Raw genomic sequence first — 22,081 nt, forward strand, 5'->3', positions numbered from 1 at the left:
GCATGAGGAAAGCATGAAAGGGGCTATGCCATGTCTATGTCCTCTCTCAGTATTTGGGTTTTGAACATTTCACTTTAAATTGTGAAAAAGATATCAAAGTGTTTTATGGCTCTTGTTATATCCACCTGCTACTTCCGTTATTCCTCTCCCACACTTCTTGCATAGAATCATAGTATAGCACAGGCCCATCGGCCAATTGAGTTGCACCAACAAAAACTAATCTGAATCTACTACATCCCATTTTCCAATGATTCCCTTTCTAAAATATGAAATCTAGCCACTGCCACACAATTTTAAAAATTTCACAATTAAAGTCTTGTAGTTCCTGCACTTATCGCATTACTAAGGGTTCTCATTACTTTAATGGGTAGGTGGGTTACAGACATGTGAATGGGGGGGAAACAAAAAAAAAGAGTGCTCTTTGGACCCTTGAACCTGCTTTACCATTCTATGAAAATCATGGCTGAACAATTTATTGCAAAATTTCATTTTAGCATCTATTCCCAATAATTTGGGATTTTTGTTAGGCGAGAGAACCAATTTACTTTTCCCTAAAACAAATTCAGTGACCCTGTTTCACTATCACCTGAAGCAAATCACATAACACTCGAAAAGATTCAGCTTAGTTATACAGTCAGATGTACAGCATGGAAACAGACCCTTCGGTCCAATCCGTCCACGCCAACCAGATATCCCAACCCAACCTCGCCCCATCTGCCAGCACCCAGCCCATATCCCTCCAAACCCTTCCTATTCATATACCCAACCAAATGCCTCTTAAAATGTTGCAATTGTACCAGCCTCCACTACATCCTCTGGCAGTTCATTCCATACATGTACCACCCTCTGCGTGAAAATAAAAGTTGCCCGAGGTCTCTTTTATATCTTTCCCCTCTCACCCTAAACTTCTGCCCTCTAGTTCTGGACTCCCTGGCCCCAGGGAAAAGACTGTCTGTCTATTTATCCTATCCATGCCCCTCAATTTTGTAAACATCTATAAAAGGTCACACCTCAGCCTCCGACGCTCCAGGGAAAACAGCCCCAACCTGTTCAGCCTCTCCCTGTAGCTCAGATCCTCCAACCCTGGCAACATCCTTGTAAATCTTTTCTGAACCCTTTCAAGTTTCACAACATCTTTCCAATAGGAAGGAGACCAGAATTGCACGCAATATTCCAACAGTGGCCTAACCAATGTCCTGTACAGCCGCAACATGATCTCCCAACTCCTGTATTCAATACTCTGATCAGTAAAGGAAAGCATACCAAACACCTTCTTCACTATCCTATCTACCTGCGACTCCACTTTCAAGGAGCTATGAACCTGCACTCCAAGGTCTCTTTGTTCAACACCACTCCCTAGGACCTTACCATTAAGTGTACAAGTCCTGCTAAGATTTGCTTTCCCAAAATGGAGCACCTTGCATTTATCAGATTTAAACTCCATTTGCCACCTCAGCCCATTGGCCCAGATCCTGTTGCAATTTGAAATACCCTCTTTCCTGTCCACTACATCTCCAGTTTTGGTGTCATCTGCAAACTTACTAACTGTACCTCTTATGCTCGCATCCAAATCATTTATGTAAGTGACAAAAAGTAGAGGACCCAGCACTGATCGTTGTGGCATTCCAGTGGTCACAGGCCTCCAGTCTGAAAAACAACCCTCCACCACCCCCATCTGTCTTCTACCTTTGAGTCAGTTCTGTATCCAAATGGCTAGTTCTCCCTGTATTCCATGAGATCTAACCTTGCTAATCAGTCTACCATGGGAACCTTGTCGAACGCCTTACTGAAGTCCATATAGATCACATCTACTGCTCTGCCCTCATCTATCTTCTTTGTTACTTCTTCAAAAAACTCAATCAAGCTTGAAAGACATGATTTCCCACGCACAAAGCCATGTTGACTATTCCGAATCAGTCCTTGCCGTTCCAAATACACGTACATCCGGTCCCTCAGGATTCCCTCCAACAACTTGCCCACCACCGATGTCAGGCTCACTAGTCTATACTTCCCTGGCTTGTCTTTACCGCCCTTCTTAAACAGTGGCACGTTTGCCAACCTCCAGTCTTCCGGCACCTCACCTGTGACGATCGATGATACAAGTATCTCAGCAAGAGGCCCAGTAATCACTTCTCTAGCTTCCCAGAGTTCTCGGGTACACCTGATCAGGTCATAGGGATTTATCCACCTTTAACCATTTTAAGACATCCAGCACTTCCTCTTCTGTAATCTGGACATTTTGCAAGATGTCACCATCTATTTCCCTACAGTTTATATCTTCCATGTCCTTTTCCACAGTAAATACTGATGCAAAATATTCATTTAGTATCTCCCCCATTTTCTGTGGCTCCACACAAAGGCTGCCTTGCTGATCTTGGAGGGGCTCTATTCTCTCCCTAGTTGCCCTTTTGTCCTTTATATATTGTAAAAACCTTTTGGCAAATAGCTTTGGATTCTCCTTAATTCTACCTCCTTATGTCCCCATTTTGCCCTCCAGATTTCCCCCTTAAGTATACTCCTACTTTCTTTATACTCTAAGGATTCACTCAATCTATCCTGTCTATACCTAACATATGCTTCCTTCTTTTTCTTAACCAAACTCTCAACTTCTTCAATCATCCAGCAGTCCCTATACCTACCAGCCTTTCCTTTCACCCTAACAGGAATATACTTTCTCTGGATTCTTGTTCTCTCATTTCTGAAGGCTTCCCATTTTCCAGCCGTCCCTTTAACTGCAAACATCTGCCCCCAATCATCTTTTGAAAGTTCTTGCCTAACACCGTCAAAATTGGCCTGTCTCCAATTTAGAACTTCAACTTTTAGATCTAGTCTATCCTTTTCCATCACTATTTTAAAACGAATAGAATTATGGTCACTGGCCCCAAAGTACTCCCCCACTGACACCTCAGTCACCTGCCCTGCCTTATTTCCCAAGAGTAAGTCAAGTTTTGCATCTTCTCTAGTATGTACATCCACATACTGAATCAGAAAATTGTGTTGTACACACTTATACTCCTCTCCATCTAAACCTTTAACACTATGGCAGTCCCATTCTAAAAAGCTAGCTCTTCATTTTAGACAGATGCTCTAGTTCTAGACTGACTCAAGTACAAACATCTACCTTATCAAGACCATTCAGGATCTCGCACTTCAAAATCAAGTAACCCCTCACTCCTCAGACTCCACTGGAAACAAGCCCAGTCTGTTGAACCATTCCTCATAAGACAATCCACCTCATTCTAGAGATCAATTTAACAAACCTCCTAAACCAACTCCAATATATTTACAATCCTCCAAATTGTACGTTGTATTAACAATACATTGTACAACTGAAGCATAGCATCCTTACTTGTATGTTCAATTGTCTTGAGGATAAACAGGCTTCATGATATGCTGCACCTGTAAAGATACAGAATACCCAAATCCCTGTGCAGCTTGGAATTCTACAATCATTCGCTATTTCAGCAATTCTGTTTTTAACTCTTCTGATCAAAATGAAGTTTCAGATTTTCCATATTGTACTCCGCCTTCTTCACACTTACTTTCAGGTCATCAAAACTTTCACTACGCCTGCCTTCACACAAACTATTAACTTGTAAAAGGCCGAGACCCCAGCAGGACACCACTAATACATTCTGCAAATCAGAAAAGACCCCATTTATGGGGACCTTTTCTGCCAGCCAAATCTATCTTCACTAGTATGCTATCCCCTACCTGACAGTTTTTATTGTTCAAAATAGAAGTTTGTTGTGGCACCTTATCAAATGCTTTCTGTAAATTTAAGTCCAGTACATCTACAGGCTGTTGTTCTTCTGTGCACATTACTCCTTCAAATAATGGAAAAAAAAGTCTAGCTAAATAGATTTCCTTCACAAAACCATGCTCAAATCTTTCCAGTTATCCAGGTTTTTTTTATTTAAAATGGCACAGAGTTCATAACCACCTTAAAATGACCAATTCTAAACACCTCCCCCAGGACAGATAGGCCTGTACTGTACAGTTTGTTCTTTCATCCCTCCATGTTGTGCTGACCTTTTATCATGCTTGAAGATCAAACTACATACCCTTCATTTTACTGCCATCCATGTGCCAGTAGGCACTCAAGAGTCACTTCAAACATCCCTAATGGATTTAACTATACCACCACTGCTGGCAGTGCATTCCAAAACATCCACCTCTGTAAAAGAATCTCCCCTAAACCTTCCTCTAATCCTCTTAAAATTATATCCCTCGAAATAGCCTTTTCTACCCTGGGGAAAAAAAAATTGGCTCTTCACTATGCCAATCATCTTGCACGTCTCTATCAAGTCACCTCTCATCCTTCTTTGCTCCAATGAGAAAAAGCCCTAGCTCCCTCAACCTCTTCATGAAGACATGCCCTCCAGTCCATGCAGCATCCTGGTGAATCTCCTTTGCCGTCTCTACAGCTTCCACATCCTTCCTATAAATGGAGGCAACCAGAACTGAACACAATATTCCTAGTCTGGTCTAACCAGGGTTTAGAGAGCTGCAGCAGAACCTCAACTCTTAAATTCAATCCCCTTGCTAATAAAAGCCAACAAACCATACACCTTAACAACCCTATCAACTCGGGTGGCAACATTCAAGGATTATGGATGTGGACCCCAAGATCTCTTTGCTCCTCCTCACTGCCAAGAATCCTGCATTCAAATTTGACCTTCCAAAATTAATCACTTCACACTTTTCCGGGTTGAACTCTGCCACTTATCAGCCTCATTCTGCATCCTGTGACTGTCCCGTTACAACCTATAACAGCCCTCCACCAATCTGTGTCAACGGCAAACTTGCTAATCCATCCTTCCAATTCCTCATCCAAGGTATTCATCAAACTAAAGTGGAATCCCTCTCTTCTTGAATAGAAAGGGTATACTACCTTTCCAGGATCCAGTGAACTTTTAAGAATTAAACACCAATATAACTAGCCAGTTTCTTAGACAAGGAATTTTGGTGGCAGTGTGGGGAGGGGGGTAGACACTTTCATTAGAATAAGTTGCTAATGCACATGTAGAGACAGCAGGCTTTGAAGCTAGTTTATTATCTACTTTGTTTTTGAAATGCTCAAATGCATGAAATCCAAAAGCTTAGTTATGAGTATGACATTCCAGAGGGTGGGGGCAGAACAGGAGCAAAAGGGGAGGACTGTATCACAATATATCCTTAGAATCACAAATTTAGAAGATGTTTTATAGCATATACTCTTGTCCCATAACACTTGGAAACTTAAAAAGCAGTTAGAAAGTCTTGTCAGAGTATGGATTTTACAATTAATCTTCTTTATCTCTATACAGAATTTCAGAAACAGTATAGCCATCAGAAATTCTTGAGAAGCAACTTTCCACTTGATTGGTTTAGAAGTAACAAAAAGACAAACAAAAGTTCCTACCAGATGCTCCTGATTCTTCATCTGATCTTCAGCTTGTCGGGCCAAGGCAGCTTTCGCCTCTTCTGCATTGCGACGCTCTTTTTCTAATCTCTCCGCATCTTCTTTAGCTCTTCTCCTTTCCTGCTCAAGTTCTAAAGCTCTACGTGTTTGATCTTCTAACTCTGTTAAAAAGTTGTTTTTTTTAATATGTAATAGCTATATTTGAAAGTAGAAGTGATCAAGTGGCTATAAACTTGTGCACAAAAGCTTATGGTTCAACAATTTTAGATTAAAAAGTTATGCAAATTGCATAGATAACAATTACACCAGCTCACTGGTTGCTAACTTTGATGCAAAGCATGACCACAATACACATGACAGAAAAATCAGTCACTTCAACATATAATTGGATAGATGATCTGGTTAAAGTTGTTTACTTTTAGTCTTTGTTTCATCAAACACCAGTTCTCGCAATTATCTTGCCCAGAAAGTGCATAGACATGGAGTCAAATAATTCAACCACAGGAACAAAAATATTTACAACAGTAATCATTAACACAACTAGATAACTGACAGAGTTATTTGAGGAATCTTGTCATATGAAATGCAAAATATGCTTCTATGTATCAACACCAGTCAATTCAATGTATGCATGAGTTTTGCATGTTGCTGTCATCAGATTGTAAATCTGCATCACTGGCTTCCTTCTTCAAAAAGAAACTGCATTCCAAAGTTGACCAAAATAAATCCAACAGGACGCTGCATCCACAAGTGAATTTTGTCGTGAAAATCCATCTCCAAAAAGTATGGCAAGTACAGTACCATAGTCTCTTTAGTATTTATTCAGAAATGTGTATTTGGCTGGATGAGTATGTTGTGTTCTTGTGTTGAAGGAAGGAACTGACCACATGCAAAGTACTCCAGAAAGTCAGAATAAAGGATCAGTTTTTGTGCACCTGACTCTTCTTACAAGCTTAAATTGATTTAATTTGTGGCAATTATTTTGCTCAAGCCTTTCAAAGAGATGGATATACTAAAGGCAGAATTCTAGCTTGCTAAACCTACAAGGCTTGAATTAAGATTTTTAAATCCTTCCCCAATTTTGATGGAAAAGAATGAATGCTAAACAGAACTAATAAAAGCTGAAATCAGAATGGCATTGATGTAAAACAGGGATTAAAAACAGCAATGACTGCCATCTTTAAAATTATCAATACAACATGCAAGATGTGCACTAACTTCTAGCTCTACTAATATAGCATAAACTATGTAAATTGAGATCACCTTCAACATCTTGAATATAAACCCAATATTTGTGAAACAGATGAAAATCAAATCAGACTACACACTATCACCACACTGCACAAGTGATAGGAGTCAAACCATTACCTTTCTGAGCTTTTGCAGTTTGTTCTTCAATTTGTCTAAGTCTTTGCATAAGTTCCTCCTTCTCTTGTTCTATCCTCTCTTTCTCCTTTTCTGCCATTTCTCGCTTCTTCTTTTCATTTTCAAGCTGTGCCCTTGAAAAACAAAATACACAGGATCATGAGAAGTGGTCAATGTGCTACATCAAATGTCCAAGGTCAATTCAGGAAAAAGAATCCTGGCAGTTCAGTTTAAGTCAAAGCAAAAATGTTCTTACATTGGAGAAAGTGCTTGGGGAAAAAAAAAAGGACAGATCTTAATGCTGAGATGAACTATTAAAGTAGTTTGTAAAAGCCTTAACCAAAATATGGTTAGAAACCTCAAGAAAAAAAAATGAAAATATTACTTAAGTAAAAGCAGAACATTTATACAAGTTACAGGCAGCCCCCAGGTTATGAAAAAGTTCCGTTCCAGAGTACATTTGTCAGTCGATTTATACACAAGTTGGAACACAATACAGCACGAAATAGCCGTAACTATACTAAACATTTTCATCAGATCTTTAATATTAATACGGACCTGATTCATAAAATTAGACATTCATAAATTGAGGACCTATAAATATTTGTGATTTCAAAGACCTATTAGACTGATTAAGAGTGGACAAAATATTCAGGTAAACAAAAAAATTGCAAGTGGCAAAAACAGTTAATACCACCTGTCAGCACCAGTAGATAATTCCAGTCTTTGGCATTTCAGATATGTAGCCTTCATTAGAACTAAATAATCTACTGGAATTCAAGTATCTTGGAGGTTACATCTGAACAGGACTAAGAGAGCAAATGCTACTTATTCACTGAAAATCTCAATATTATTATAGCCAGACATTCAATAAAATCTGGCAGAAAAAGAATATTTTGCCTTTAGCATATTTCTAAACTCAAATCAAGCCATCAATTTTTACTTTGAACTGCAATGCAGTGACTTATTTAAGCAGATTTGGCAAACAAGCTCCTAAAACAGCAGTGACAGCAATACTGAAGACCCAGTTATGATTAAATGGAAAGGGCAACACCAGGCTTGTAATTGACCAATTTTTTTTTTAAAAAGTGGATGGATGCTCCCAGGCAATACTCCACATTGCTCATGCAAACAGCTTAACCTAAAGAACAGCAAGCTCCGGTGCAGCAGGTTTTTTAAAAAAAAAATCCTTTTTTATTGTTATGTCATACATAAAAATAGGAAAAAAAGTGAGGACTACCGATTCTGGAGATCAAAGTTGAGTGTGGGGTGCTGGAAAAGCACAGCAGGTCAGGCAGCACCTGAAGAGCAAGAGAATCAAATGTTTTGGGCATAAGCCCTGCATCAGGCATTGGTAGGAATACCAAGATTTGCATACAATTTAGCCTTACCATCTGTTATTGGAAAATTAAAGTTTAGAGCTAAACACCTTAAAGGGTGTGCTATACTTGATGAATTGGATTTAATTTTCAGAAGAGGAAATCAAGTACTTTACAGGGAGATGTACAGAGAAATCTCCAGAAAAGTGCAAGTCCACCATGAGGATGGTTAGCTAATACTGAAGCTCAGAACTGAAAAGGAATTTATTGAGGTCATTAGGAAATACTCAAGTGACAAGAGACAAGCAATAGAAATAATGGGCATATATTCTAATTGGTAGGATGTGATGAGGTGTCTTGGAAGGAACTATACTGGAGTTTCATCATAAAAAAAAAGCTCAGAGGTGAACAGGATGAAGTGAAAGTGAGAAAGGTCTCATTATGGGGTACAAAACAGAATTGACAAAGAACAACACTTCAATGCTCAAAGAAATCATATCATTTTATGTTCAAATCTCTGAATAGCACATTTGGAGAATCTTCATCGATAAATTGTAGGTCTCAATTATTGCAATTTAGATGACCACTCAGCTTCTAAAGTTCTCTCTTCACTTTTAAAAAAGTTAAAGCAGCAAAGCTTTCTGGAGCCTGCCTTTGACTTTTTTTTTGCAGATAGTAGCAGAGCAGCAGTCAACAGATCCTGACTAAGAGTTTAAATCACACCACAGCAGCTAGGTGGGTGTGGGTTCAAATGGGAGCCATGTTAATATGGATCATTTCCAATACACACTTAGTTCTCCAACATCATTTAAGGAATCTACCACCCTTACCTAGTCTGGTCTACACTCCAGATTCAATTGGTAATGGCCCTCTGAAATAGGAGAGCAAACCACTTTGCTCAAGGGTATTTAGGGATGGGCAATAAAGGCTTTTGAGGATATGCCCACATCCCCAAGGAATAATAAAATTCCATCAGATTCTGCTCAATATCTGCCTGCTCATGTACAGAAACTTTTACCCAAAAGAAAGTGTTATGAACAACTTCTTTCCCCAAATTTCAGCTCTCCAAAATTTTTATTGCTGGCTGTTAGAAGCCAATCATTCATAATTAATGCAAAGATTGCTAATGCTAATCAAAGAGAGGAGATTAGAGGCAAGCAATGCTAGAGAAGTATCATGGTCCATATCAATGCCCTGAGAGATATAGCAGATCCATACAGTAAAGAGCAGAATGGAACCAGCTTTCATTTACCTTTCTAATTGTTTCTGATGTTTTTCCTCTCTGGCTTGTGCCTTCATTTGCTGTACTTCAATAGTGTCAGGTTTTCTCCTTCGCATATAGAGTTCGTGATTTCCCATACAAAGTGCTAAAATTCGTTTATTAATTCGCAGCCGGGGAGCATAAAATACAAAATCCTGCATTAAACCAAGACAAGAATTAGAATGAGTCATAACATTCAGGTGAGTACAGTCAATAATTGCTACGTGTGCCATCAGCTCCACTCCTAGAAACTTCTGGAAAATGATTTGAGTTGGGAAAGTAGTTAAATTGCAACTCAAATACTATATAAAAAAAGTGTGCAATGAAATATTGTAAATAAATGATGCAGGGCAGGAGGATGACAAATGAATACACTGCCCAAGAAAGAGATTCAACTTTAAATTAGTTACCCTATCACATTCTACACAACAGTGCTGAACAATTTCCAAACTTAACCAATGTCCTAATTCTGCACCGACAGCAGCTGCTTCGATTATGCTGACACAATTTAGTGCTTCTATATCCAATTTATTTGACTCAGTACTATCTTCTTCACCTTTGCCATATCATCCATTCATCATTTAATCTCTCCAGACTGTTCTTGAAAGGCTATTAAACTGGAAAGGACTCAAAAGATTTGAAGGTTGTTGCCAGGACTAGAGGGTTTGAGTTAAATGAATATGCTGGACCATTCATTCCCACCCCTCTCCCCTCCCCCAACTCGAGCACAGGAGTTTGAGGGGGTGACCTTAGAGGTTTATAAAACCATGAGCGGTATTAGATAAGATGAATGGCAGGTGTCTTTTCCCTAGGTTGGGAGATTTCAAGTCTGGTAGGATATTGTTAAAGGAAGAAAAAAAAAGGAGAAAGATTTGGAAAAAGTTACAGGATTTCTTTTTTTAAAAAGAAGTGGTTTACGTTTGGAATGAACTTTTAAAGTGTGCATGTGGGTACAGCTCCTTGTGGTGCAGCACAGTGGCCTCAGTACTTAGCACTGCTACCTCAGAAGTGCCAGTGACCCAAGTTTGATCCCAGCCTCCAGCAACCATCTGTGTGGAGTTTGCATGTTCTCCCCAAATCTGGGTGATTTTCTCCAGGTGCTCTGGCTTCCTCTCAGTCCAAGAGATGTGCGGGCTAGGTGGACTGGTCATGGGAAATGCAGGGTTACAGGGATAGGTAGGGGGCTGTTTAATCAGGGCAAGGTACTCTTCAGAGGATCAGTATGAACTCAATGGGTTGAATGGCCTGTTTCCACACTAAAGGATTCCATTATTCTAGTTACAACATTTAGCCAAGTAAGGAATAAGAAATGTTTGAAGGGGTGTGTGATAAGTGCAGACAGGTGGGACTAGTTTAGATTGGAATTATGGTCAGCATAGACAGGTTGGACTGAACATTGTGTATCCGTGCCATACAACTAAATTACTGAGCTCTGCTTTTGCCCTCTCCTCTGACCACACCAAACCACTCTTAACTGTCTCTACCCGCTTATAGGGACTGAGAGAAAGTGAGCATTGCAGATGCTAGAGATCAGAGTCAAAGTGTGGCGCTGGAAAAACAGGTGGTACAGCATCTGGATCACACTTCTGACAAAGGGCTTATAGACTCCCCTGCTTTTCCAGCACCACACTAACTCTTCCTGCTTGCAAACTGTGATAACAAAAGCAAATGTAATAGCAGATCTTTGACCTGCAGTATTAAACTGGTTTCACACCCCATTAGATGTTGTCTAACCAGAGTACTTGTAGGGTTTTCAATTTTAATTTTTGATAACCTAAATTATTTTCTATTGCTGCTTGTGCATAAGCTGCAGTCATAGCAACTGTTACTGCAGTGGACAGATGAAATTGGGCATGGTGTACACGGACGCTATTTTTGAAGAAAACAAGTAGACCAATGCAAGCAATGAAAGCTAGATGCTTAGTTCAGACAGGATAGTTGGAGGAAAATAATTGCTGGAGACGCACTAACTATAACTGGAGACATGCCCCATTGAGAACAAGTAGATGGGGAAAATCATTGGTGTAGAAATGCATGATCAACTTTTGAGTTCAAACATCGTAGGTATGACTTCAAAAATAAGATAATTACAATATCACTAAGATGAATTATTTAAACTTTGCAAAGACAATTTCAGTGCTGTAAGACAAATAATATTGATTAGAATAGGATTAGTGAAAAACAGGCAAGTTAAACAGAATATTAAAGCTTATCTCATGCTTAGCCTTCAAAAATGACAGCTTTCATATGCGCCAGGTCCTATTCACCCAATGAGTTCAAGTGCTTACCATGAGGTAAAACTAAAAAAACTTAGCCAAATTATGATTTACATTAACTATTACATCTTAAACTTTCAAAGAAAGCTGTTCTTCACAAGATACATTTCTTGCAAACTGCACATCCAATCGTACAACAATTCAGAAGGTATACGCAGATTCAGTGGCTGCCACTCAAAATTAGATGTGCCTTCTAATGCAACTTTAACCACTTTTTTTCAAAAAAAAAGGACAAGGACAGACGATCTAGGCAAACAACACTGACCGCACGTTCCCCTCTCAACCACACACTATTCTGACTTGGGACTCAATTCCTTTTTGTTACAACTGAATGAGCACCAATGATTACCTGGATAGTGATGCCTACATTCCATTAAATTTTCCAAATTAGTTTTTTTCTGTAAAACATCTAAATGGTGTTCATAAACATATTAGTCATATGTACACACGATAAAAACTTCAATTAAATTATTCTAGCTGCCAAGATAATTGGACTTAATTGGTTTGAGCAGATGGTGTTAAATTTCTTTTAAATTAGTTCATGGGATGTGGCTAGGACTGCATTTATTGCACGTCCCCCGATTACAGTCAACCACATTACTGTGAGTCATTAAATTTTTAAACTGAATTCATACTGCCACAGCACAGGGTTTGAACACATGCTCCTAGACAATTAACCAATGATTTTGGATTATAAGTCAAGACTAAAAGGAAAATGCACAACTTCAAGATGAGCATCCCTGCAAGGGACAAATTAACACCACAAAAAGCAAAATACTGTAGACATTTGAAAATAGAAATAATAAAAAAAAAGACATTAGGATGTGGTTTGTGATTGGACTCCACTTTGAATGCTGTATTGCTCTCTCTGGTTACTAAGACCTGTTCTAAATTGGGAAGGTTTAGTTCTGTCCAAGTGACTTAAGTCAAATTCTGGTGCATTTCTCAAAAAGCCTTTAGAAAATACATGTAAAAGAATTCATCCCTTCTAACCTGCACACTATCCATGACAACCATAGCTGATTATCCAATTCAGTAGCCTGTTCTCCATCTTCTCTCACCATATCTTTGGCTTCAACTGCTTTCTGAAATAGTGAATTCCACAGGCTCACAACACTGAAGAATTTCTCCACATCAGTCAAATATATTCTTGCATCTTTAGACTGTGACCCTTGATCCCAGCCATTTATTTATGCTGTTTGTAATTCTACATTCCACCCAAGTACACCTCTCCATTGTATAGACTATTCCATCTCAGACTCTTGGACATTGTATCATGTGACAGTGAAATTAGAAGTAGTCATCATAATCATTAATCCATTACTCTACAGCGAGAACGTACACAAGATCAGACTCTGCAGAGTGAAACATTTAGGTTTGGGGCAGCACAGTGGCTAGTACTGTTGCCTTACACTGCCAGGGACCTAGGTTCAATTCCAACCTTAGGCAACTGCACGGGTTTCCTCCAGGTGCTCCGGTTTCCTCCCACAGTTCAAAGATGTGCAGGTTATTTTGGCCTTGCTAAATTGCCCATAGTATCAGGGATGTGTAGATTAGGTGAATTAGTCAGGGGTAAATGTAGAATAGCAGGGTGGGGGAGTGGGTTGCTCTTTGGAGAGTCAATGTGGACTTGTTGGGCCGAAGAGCCGGTTTTCACACTGTAGAGATTCTAATGTCGATGAACCTTTCAGAATTGGAAGGTTAGGAGATGCAATAGATATTATCTTTTCTTTACCATTATCCTTCTTCAAGCCAATTTAAAAGTAAAGTATTCACTCTTTACCATAAGATACAGATTTAAATGGCATCCTAATGCCAGTAGAATGGGGTTAGGTAGGTTCAAGTATCCAATATAACATGCCCAGAATAGAATGGAGAAAAAGGCAAGATCCAAAAGGTATAAAACATGTCTTGTACGAAAAGGTGAGAAATGTTTTTTCCCCCCAAAATGGGGCCTTTTAGGAGGTAGTAGCCTTGCTGTTCAACATTGAAGAACAATTTTAATTAAATAACAATGGTATTTAAACACAAAAATCAATGTTTTCAACTACATCATTTTAGTTCAGGCAAAAAAATTAAAATGTTAAAGAAATGAGTACTTACTGGAGCTTTCTTATCAATTGGTTTAATGACAAACTTTTTGTCATTAAAAGAGATGTTTCTTATTTCACTCCAAGGAAACCCAATTTTTGGCGTCAATCTGTTGAGCAATTAAAAACTACATAAGTGGATGTTATATTTTCTCTACCAATGAAAACAAAGACTTTGCTTTTGGTGTAGTTGAAAGAAATAACTTTGATAGTAACATGAGCAAAATTCCTTTAATACATGGATCCTTTATTCTTTTCAAATTCAAATTTTGAGTACAAATCTTACAGAATCTTACAGCAGTAGAAACCTTCAGTAAACATCATTTCCCCAAATTTTCTCCTTTATGCCATCCAGACAAACTGCTGCAGTCATTGTGCAGACTCATGTTTCATTTGCCCTTGCTGCACTTAAGATCAATTGCATTTTTATTACCTTGTTACAACTAGTTTTGGGTTCCATAACGAAGCATATTTCCTCATCTGAAAACTGAAGCTGAACCAAAGAATTCTGCTCTCTTGACTAATTCAAGGTCTCCATGTTATTAGGAGCTCGAGTGGGAATATACCCAACTGATAATGGCTCAATTCTGTGGTGCAGGACATCACGTGGCATGCCTAGTTAAGTACACTATTACCTTGCACCATAAACTGCTTTACATGCAAAGTCAGTGACACAATAAGTGTACCTTCCCAAATGACTAAATGAGCAGGAAATGGAGAAATTATAGTTGTACCTAAATTTGACCCAAATTCAAAAGGAAAAAAAAGTGATGGCAAAAAGGATTTTAAAAAAAGTAGAAAACAAATAGAACATTTCAGATTTACCCATCCTGTTGACATTAGTTAAGACAGTTTGACAGCCTGTGAACCATCCGCACTCATGGTACATTTTGGCATCCCAGAGCACTTCAAAAACAGGGTGGAGATGTTAAGCTAAAAATGTATCCAGAAAACTTATTTTAAATCTGAGTATAAAAACCTCAGAAGCATTAATTAGGACAATTTCAAATAACTACATAGAACATAATAGCACAGTACAGGCCCTTCAGCCCTTGATGCTGTGCTGTGAAACCAATCTAACCTACACTATTCCATTACTATCCATCGGTTTATCCAATGACCATTTGAAAGCCCTTAAAATGTTGCCAAGTCCACTACCGTTGCAGGCAAGGCATTCTACATCCTTACTAAAACAAACTACCTCTGACATCTGTCTTATATCCATCACTCCCCAATTTAAAGTGATGTTCCCTCATGCTAGCCATCACCAGATGTGAAAGGCTTTCACTGTCCACCCTACCTAATCCCCGATCTGGTGTTCCTCTAAGTCACCCCTCAAACTTCTAATGAAAACACCCTCAAGTCCCTCAGCCTTTCCTCTATACCAGACAACCTGGTAAATCATCTCTGCACACTTTCTACTGCTTCCACATCCTTCCTATAACATGGCAACCAGAACTGTACACGATACTCTAAGTGTGGCCGCACCAGGAACTGTTTTCAGCTACAACATTAGCTCATGGCTCAGAAACTCAATCCCTCTACTAATAAAAGCTAAGCTAACATACCATACGCCTTCTTAACAACCCTATCAATCTGGGTGACAACTTTCAGGGATGTATGCACATGGACACATTGCTCATCCACACTACCAAGAATCTCACCATTAGCCCAGTACTCTGCATTCACTTTGGAAGGAGTAAAAGGAATCACCTCTCACTTCCGCATTAAACTCCATTTGCCACTGCTCAACCTAGCTTTGCAACTTATGTCCTTGTAACGTACATCATCTTTTCGGACTGTCCACAACTCCACCGACCTTAGCGTCATCTCCAAATTTACTAACCTTTTTTTAAAAAATACCCTTCGTCCAGGTCATTTATGAAAATGATAAACAGCAGTGGCCCCAAAATAGATCCTTGCAGTACCCACTAGTAACGAACTCCAGGATGAACATTTCACATCAGTCACCACCCTCTGTCTCAATTGTTTGGATCAGAAATTGGCTAGCTGCAAGGCAAAGTAGCTAGCTAAAGATACAACATCCAAAAAGGGAACTGAAAGAAGAGATGCACAGGAGGTCAGAGTCAAATGAATGCAAGCTTCAAGTGGGCAAGGGCGAAGGAAGAGTTAATAGATAGGGTGAAGTTCTGAAAAGTTTTTTTATTTTTTGAAATTATACACAGTATATGTGCGAGAGCCAGAGCAGCCTAAAATCTGCAGCTGCAGAGTTTACCAGAAGCCAACTCAAAGTATCAGCAAATGAATCAATATATACAGGTAGATAGAAGAAGTTTACAATGGGGGGGGGGGGGGGGGGGGGGGGGGAAGAAAAAAAGGTGGATATCAGTTTCTAGCAGGGAACAAAAGGAAAGGCTTTGCTTGTCAAGAAAACTTCAAGTCAGCCATAGAAATTAATCAAATTTAAAAAAAGCTTATTTAGGATTATGGGCTTGGTCATCTAGACCAGCATTTATTGCCCAAGCCTAGTTGCTCAAGGTGATGGTAAAATTAATTTTTAAAGTCAGAGTACATTTGAAAGTTGGTTTTGTGCCAAGTTATTACTGCCCAGGAGAAGCATGTAGACAAGTTTGGGATTACAAGGCAGATGCTTGGGCAAGTCCAGTGATAACAGCTAAAGGCCAGAAAATGTCAGTATTGAAGGTATCTAACTCCAATTTGTAGAACAAAGTAAAAGATAATTTCAAATGCTGAACTATAGGAGGGGTTATCAGGCTAGTGCTGCAGGAACGTCAAGGATGAGGAAAGAAAGGCAATTGAAGAGTAAAAATTGGAAGGCGATTGATGATGCAGTTGAAAAAGCAAAAATGCTGTAAATTTGAAAAGAATAGGAAAATACCCAGGTAGTCAGGCAGCATCTGAGGAAGAAAATAGGTATTTGTTGATATTTCAGGTGCATTTGGAAAAATAACCAAAGCCTGGAAGATCACCAGGTAAGAAACGGAGTAGAAACACAGCAGATCCTCTTAAATCACTGCTTAATATCTTCTTTGCAAATTTACATCTTCTACTACAGAAGAACCAGATTGAAACTTCCACGGTTATGAAGGTTTTCACTAATCTGCACTAGTTCAGTTTTATAAAATAGCAACCTATCACTAAACATTGCAATAAACTTTCTAGAATCACATTAAAGGCTTGATTTAAATTACAAAAATCAAAAACACAATTGATATATATTTTAAAGTGTAGATTCCTTACTTATCATCATGTTCATAGATGTTAAGTCCAAGAGCGTCAACACCCAGCCATAACTCTGTTCCCTTTTTGTTCTTGATTTCAAAGTAATTGACACCATACATTTCGAGATCTTGAGCAATCTTCAGGTATTCCATCATTGAATCTTCCCTATTAATAAAAAGATAAAAGTATTCTATGGTGCCTCTAGTTGTTAAGATAATGAAACAGATTATTCAAAAATTTAAATCAGTTGAACTACAGGCTCACTGACTAAAGACAACATTTAGGTGCATATATGCAGAAGCAAAAACTTGATGCTTGAAATCTGAAAAAAAATGCTGGAAACTGTTACCAATTCTAGTTGGCAATCAAGGTTAGCAAGTTGTAAAGTTAGATCTCTCTCCTCAGCTGCTTTTAAACATCAACATTTCTGATATTGCTTTTATTTTCTATTTTTCTGTGGATATATTAAATGAAAGGTATGCTGCATGTAGTAAATATTTGAGGGAAAAAAATTACTAATTTCCCAATGCAAGCTCTTCAAAATGCCATAGATGCATATATGATATTAGTTGAAGAATGTTATAATACATAGCAAAGAGGATTCTGCATATGCTGTGAATATTTCATATTAAGTATTTTCCTCTACATTAGGTGACCACAACAGAAATAAGTTAATGTGCTAAGATTACATAAAAGACATTGTAATATGCAATGATACCACTGCTGTCATCAAAAAAAAATCATTCCATTGTTAGGTCTTAGAATCTTCCTTTTTTAGGAATGTGATAGTCCAAAGATAGAAATGGCATTTAGGAAAGGAATTCTTATGTTTCTTTTTACTAAGCTCATTAGGTACATTTTCTGGTCTCAATACCCAGACTCAAGATTGCCAATGTTCTTGTCAATCTAAGACTGCAAGTTCCTTAATAGGGTCTCTCAACATTCCCAACTATACAGTATCCTATTTACAATTCCAAATCAAAAAAATAATCTATAGATCCATGCCCATATATTCTTTGTAGCCTGGAAAGTCAGACTGTTTTACAATACACATCAAATCTTGCAGAAAACATTAACTTGACCTATGCCATTGTCCTGTTTACACAACACAAATACTGTAATGTTAAATGCTCAGAATAGTATGTAAACTGAAGATTACTATTTAGCATCAGATAGTAATGGCAGCAATAAATAAAAATCATTGCAAAGGATCAACTTTTGGCAATGTCACAAAGAGTACACTATTTAATTATTTTAAAGCATTAAGTGGGACAATCATTCTGGAAATGAAGACATCCCACATTTAGCCCTTTTAAACTGAAAGTACAAAAATCCTATTAAGTACAGTTTGGGATCGGCTTTTTTTTAAAAAAAAAATCACCAGCTTCATTAGATTTGAAAAGTTTTTTTTAAAAAATGCTGTTAAGTGAAAACAAAAAAAAAGTTAAATCATCCAAGCTTGCTAAAAGTCAGCAGTATATCTTCCATCAATTTTCCTCTTCTTCCATTAGTTATTTAGGATGCGATGCTATCAATAACTGACAACACATTCTAACATTTCAAAATACTCAAATTGACCCATTTGCTTTTTTGTGTTCTCCCTCTACCCCATTCAAGAGAATATGCTTTGGTTTTGCCTCAACTCTCTCGTGTCAGTCAAACTTATTGAATTCCCTCCCTAACAGTATTGTTGGTAAACCCACAGCACATGGACTACAGCTGGTCTAGAAGGGGGCCTACCACCTTCAAGGGCAACTAGGGACAGGCAATAAATGCTGGCCAGCCAAAGATGACAAGATTCCACGAAATGAATTCAAAAATCCATGCACTTCCAATGTTCTTCACTACTAGTCATTATTTGAATTCCAGTACCATCTTGTTCAAATTTACATCCATTGAAATGTGTTAGTGTTAGTGTTAAGCAACACATGAAACTAATCAAGTGTCCATTTAATTCCTGACTAGTCTAATTGCATAAGGATAATAGCATGCTCCTAAACGACCACTGCCTCTTGCAACAGATATGCATTTACATGAAGCTGGTGTCTCTCCAATGTGTACATGTAGATGCATTTTATTCACCTTATTCAAATGAAGATTCATTTTTTTTGTTATTGAAGTACGCATTGATGTGTTTTGGATCAATGTCACATTCCCAAAGGTTGCAAATGTATGTATTTGAGGGGAAGAAAAGATCAGGGATCATGCAAGGTCTTCAAAGTATATCTCCTATATTCCAGTTAACAATATACACAAAACACACTTTTTGCATTTTCATTGTTTAGTCTGTCACCCTCAAAAAAATTACAAAACTACATCTGATGAGAAGCCCATAACAAAACACACCTTATTTCAGAAACTTCATGATGACTACAAACAAAAGTATATATTTTTTGAAAAGTTACCTCAGCATTCCTCGGTGTTCTTCATGCCAAGTCTGTATTCTATCTTCCCATTGTTCTTTTGTCAACTTATGTTGTTCTAAGACACTAAAAACAAAAGTACATAATTAGAAGGCTGAGAATCCTTGTTGAGAAAAAAAGATAGAGATTTCATACTCATTTACGGATGGTAATAATTGTCAAATCAGATGCAATGGAGTCAAAGACTGGGAGAATGGGTTAGAGTTCTTACAGTAAACAGGGTGCAAGGTCATAAAGTCCAGGTAACTGTGGGGACCTGTGGGTTTGTAGTGAATATTGGTGGCCAACCTATCCCCAGGAATGGAAACAGAAGGGAAGGGAGGAGTAATTTTGGAATACCATTAGGGTATTCTGTGAAGAACTTAAATTTTTTTTCAATTCCCTTGCCATTTCCTGGCTCCCTATCATTTTCCCAGTCTGGTTTTCCAAGTAGCTGAAGTCAACTTTGGCATCACTTACTCTTTAAATTAGTGATTGAGTTAAAGTATATAAAGATGGATTATAACTGGTCACCAACCCCTCATCACTATCATGTGACTATCAAGATGTTACAAAGCAAGCTAGATGTACTAGAGACTATCCTGATGGAGGGCTTTTGCCTAAAACGTCAGACCTCCTGCTCCCCGGATGCTACTTGACCTGCTGTGCTTTTCCAGCACCACACACACACAACTCTAGAAACTATCAATCCCCATATAACAGAAATACTTGAAAAATTAAGATACCTATTGCACAGAACAAACATTTCAGAAACTATCCAAACCAGATGTGAAAAAAGGTCTCTAGATGGACTTGGTGGCAGACCTGAAAGTTACCAAGGGGAAAATGAAACAAGATAGCAAGAGGCAGAGCCTACTAAACTTAGTACAGCTAGTTTTGCCCCCCTTCAATATAATCAGGGGTGGTAGAGGTAGATAAGCTAACATCAATTTTTGCTCTTCAAAAATCCCATGACATCATGCTTGGCCAAAACCATTAATACTTACTGAAATGCTTGCGTAGTTGAGAGAATAATTAAGTGCTACAAAACATTTTGCATGTAACACAGCAACTCAAGGTGAAACGCAGGCAAAGTAACATTGTTCCACCTACCGCTGGGGAAGAAGCCGATCACTAGCTAGGTAGCCCGATTTGTGAACCTCTTTGTTGAAATCGCCATATTTAGCCTGCACAGCATAAGAAGCAAGTAGGACTGCAGTTTCTGGTGGACAGTAGATTTCATCATTAAGAATACCCTCTTTCACTTGCAAGAAGAACAAACGTTGCGTTATTTCCTGGATCAGCTCCTCAGACACATCTTCTGGAAAGAACTTTGCCCTAAATTTAAATTGTAGTGGGCTCTCTTTTCGCACATCCTGCTGAGTAACCTAGAATGAAGTTGAAAAATAGGTTCACCTCTCTGCTTCAATTGAGTCATTACAGAGCAAATTAATACTGTATATACTCACATAAAAAAGTGAAATTTTTTAAGACTTTAAAAAGGTTCAACTTAGAGTAGACTATTACATGGGTAAGAGTTTTGAGGGGCTGAATTTTATGCTGCAGTTTGAAATACCATATTATTAGCAGAAGTCAATTTGACTGCTCAACTAATCCCAGGTAATGAAGAAAAACAATGAATTATGGTAAAAGGTCACTACCAGGTAAAAGCAAGAGAAACATGAATTATTGGTAGTAAATTTTATTTATACATATCAACACAAAAATTTAACAAGTCAAAGATTCAACAAAATCCTGCAAAAAAAAAAATCACTGTTCAACATAGTCATGGCCTGGTAAAATGGCACACTTAAAAAATGAAACATTTATTAAGTTCTGAATGTGTAAGCATTTTGAATGTTCTTGCCAAATTCTTTTATTTCCCTCCCATTTATTCTCATATGTAAATGAGCCATAGCAACATGAACAAATTGATCAAAAATTTAAAGATATATGTAGTTACATCTGAATAAAAAGATAAATTAATGGCACAATTAATATTGTTTAAAAAGTTAAAGTTAACTTTTGAATTTAGTGAACAAATTGCGATAAGTACTGATTGACGTAGTACCGGTCTGAATGAGTGAATCAAAAACGTGCCATAGTAAACCAAGTGGACTAGGTAGAGTTACGAATGGACGGAGATGTAACAGTACATGAGGAGGAACGGGAACTCATTTAAACAGAAACAGTTTCATTTTTAAAAAAGACTTATAATGCAATATAGTCAGGTCAACCTTTACCCGAGTATATACGGTACTCTAGAGGGTGATCTTGTCTGACAGGGTTTTGTCAAACATTTCAGTTAGAGAAATCAGCGTTGGATATTTATTTCAATTAATTATTCAAGTTCCACGTCTAGCAATACTCCATGCTACATGTATGCCATGAGAAATAAAGAGGAAGATTCAGCCCAGTATATAAACAACACTGATTGCAATATTAATATTCTGCAATACAGTCACAAGGAAAATGTAAAAAGTAGAGAAAAAATAGCAACATTAAAATGGCAAAATATATTGGGTCCTACTGTGTAAAAAATCTGGGAGAGAACTTTTTTCTGGCTTTCAGATTATTTGTAGTATGGTGAAGTGGAGGAGTTAGCATGGCAGATCATCTAAGCAGTTCTGAAACAAATTAGGGAGGAAACAAATACAATGATAGGAGCTCACTATTCATTGAGCTCCGATTAATTCCTATTGGGCTTACTTTAAAAAATAAAAGTAAGAGCTTGCCCGATACTGGAATAGACAAAATCAA

The 22,081-nt window shown here is 38.0% G+C and overlaps 1 protein-coding gene across 3 annotated transcripts in view; it reads right to left on the reverse strand.

Annotated features, from left to right (window-relative positions):
* Nucleotides 1-22,081, reverse strand: part of LOC132816457 (radixin) — a 76,971-nt gene that overhangs the window by 17,665 nt on the left and 37,225 nt on the right. For 2 of the 3 annotated variants that reach the window (XM_060826062.1, XM_060826061.1), the window contains exons 5-11: nucleotides 20,435-20,709; nucleotides 19,325-19,408; nucleotides 16,938-17,084; nucleotides 13,729-13,825; nucleotides 9,341-9,504; nucleotides 6,773-6,903; nucleotides 5,405-5,565 (exon numbers count right to left, since the gene is read on the reverse strand). In XM_060826062.1, coding sequence (XP_060682045.1) covers nucleotides 5,405-5,565; nucleotides 6,773-6,903; nucleotides 9,341-9,504; nucleotides 13,729-13,825; nucleotides 16,938-17,084; nucleotides 19,325-19,408; nucleotides 20,435-20,709 — 1,059 coding nt within the window. The remainder of the gene's footprint in view (nucleotides 1-5,404; nucleotides 5,566-6,772; nucleotides 6,904-9,340; nucleotides 9,505-13,728; nucleotides 13,826-16,937; nucleotides 17,085-19,324; nucleotides 19,409-20,434; nucleotides 20,710-22,081) is intronic. The other variant, XM_060826063.1, reaches the window with a different exon arrangement.

The sequence above is a fragment of the Hemiscyllium ocellatum genome, chromosome 6 (assembly GCF_020745735.1).
Source record: "Hemiscyllium ocellatum isolate sHemOce1 chromosome 6, sHemOce1.pat.X.cur, whole genome shotgun sequence".
NCBI lineage: Eukaryota > Metazoa > Chordata > Chondrichthyes > Orectolobiformes > Hemiscylliidae > Hemiscyllium > Hemiscyllium ocellatum.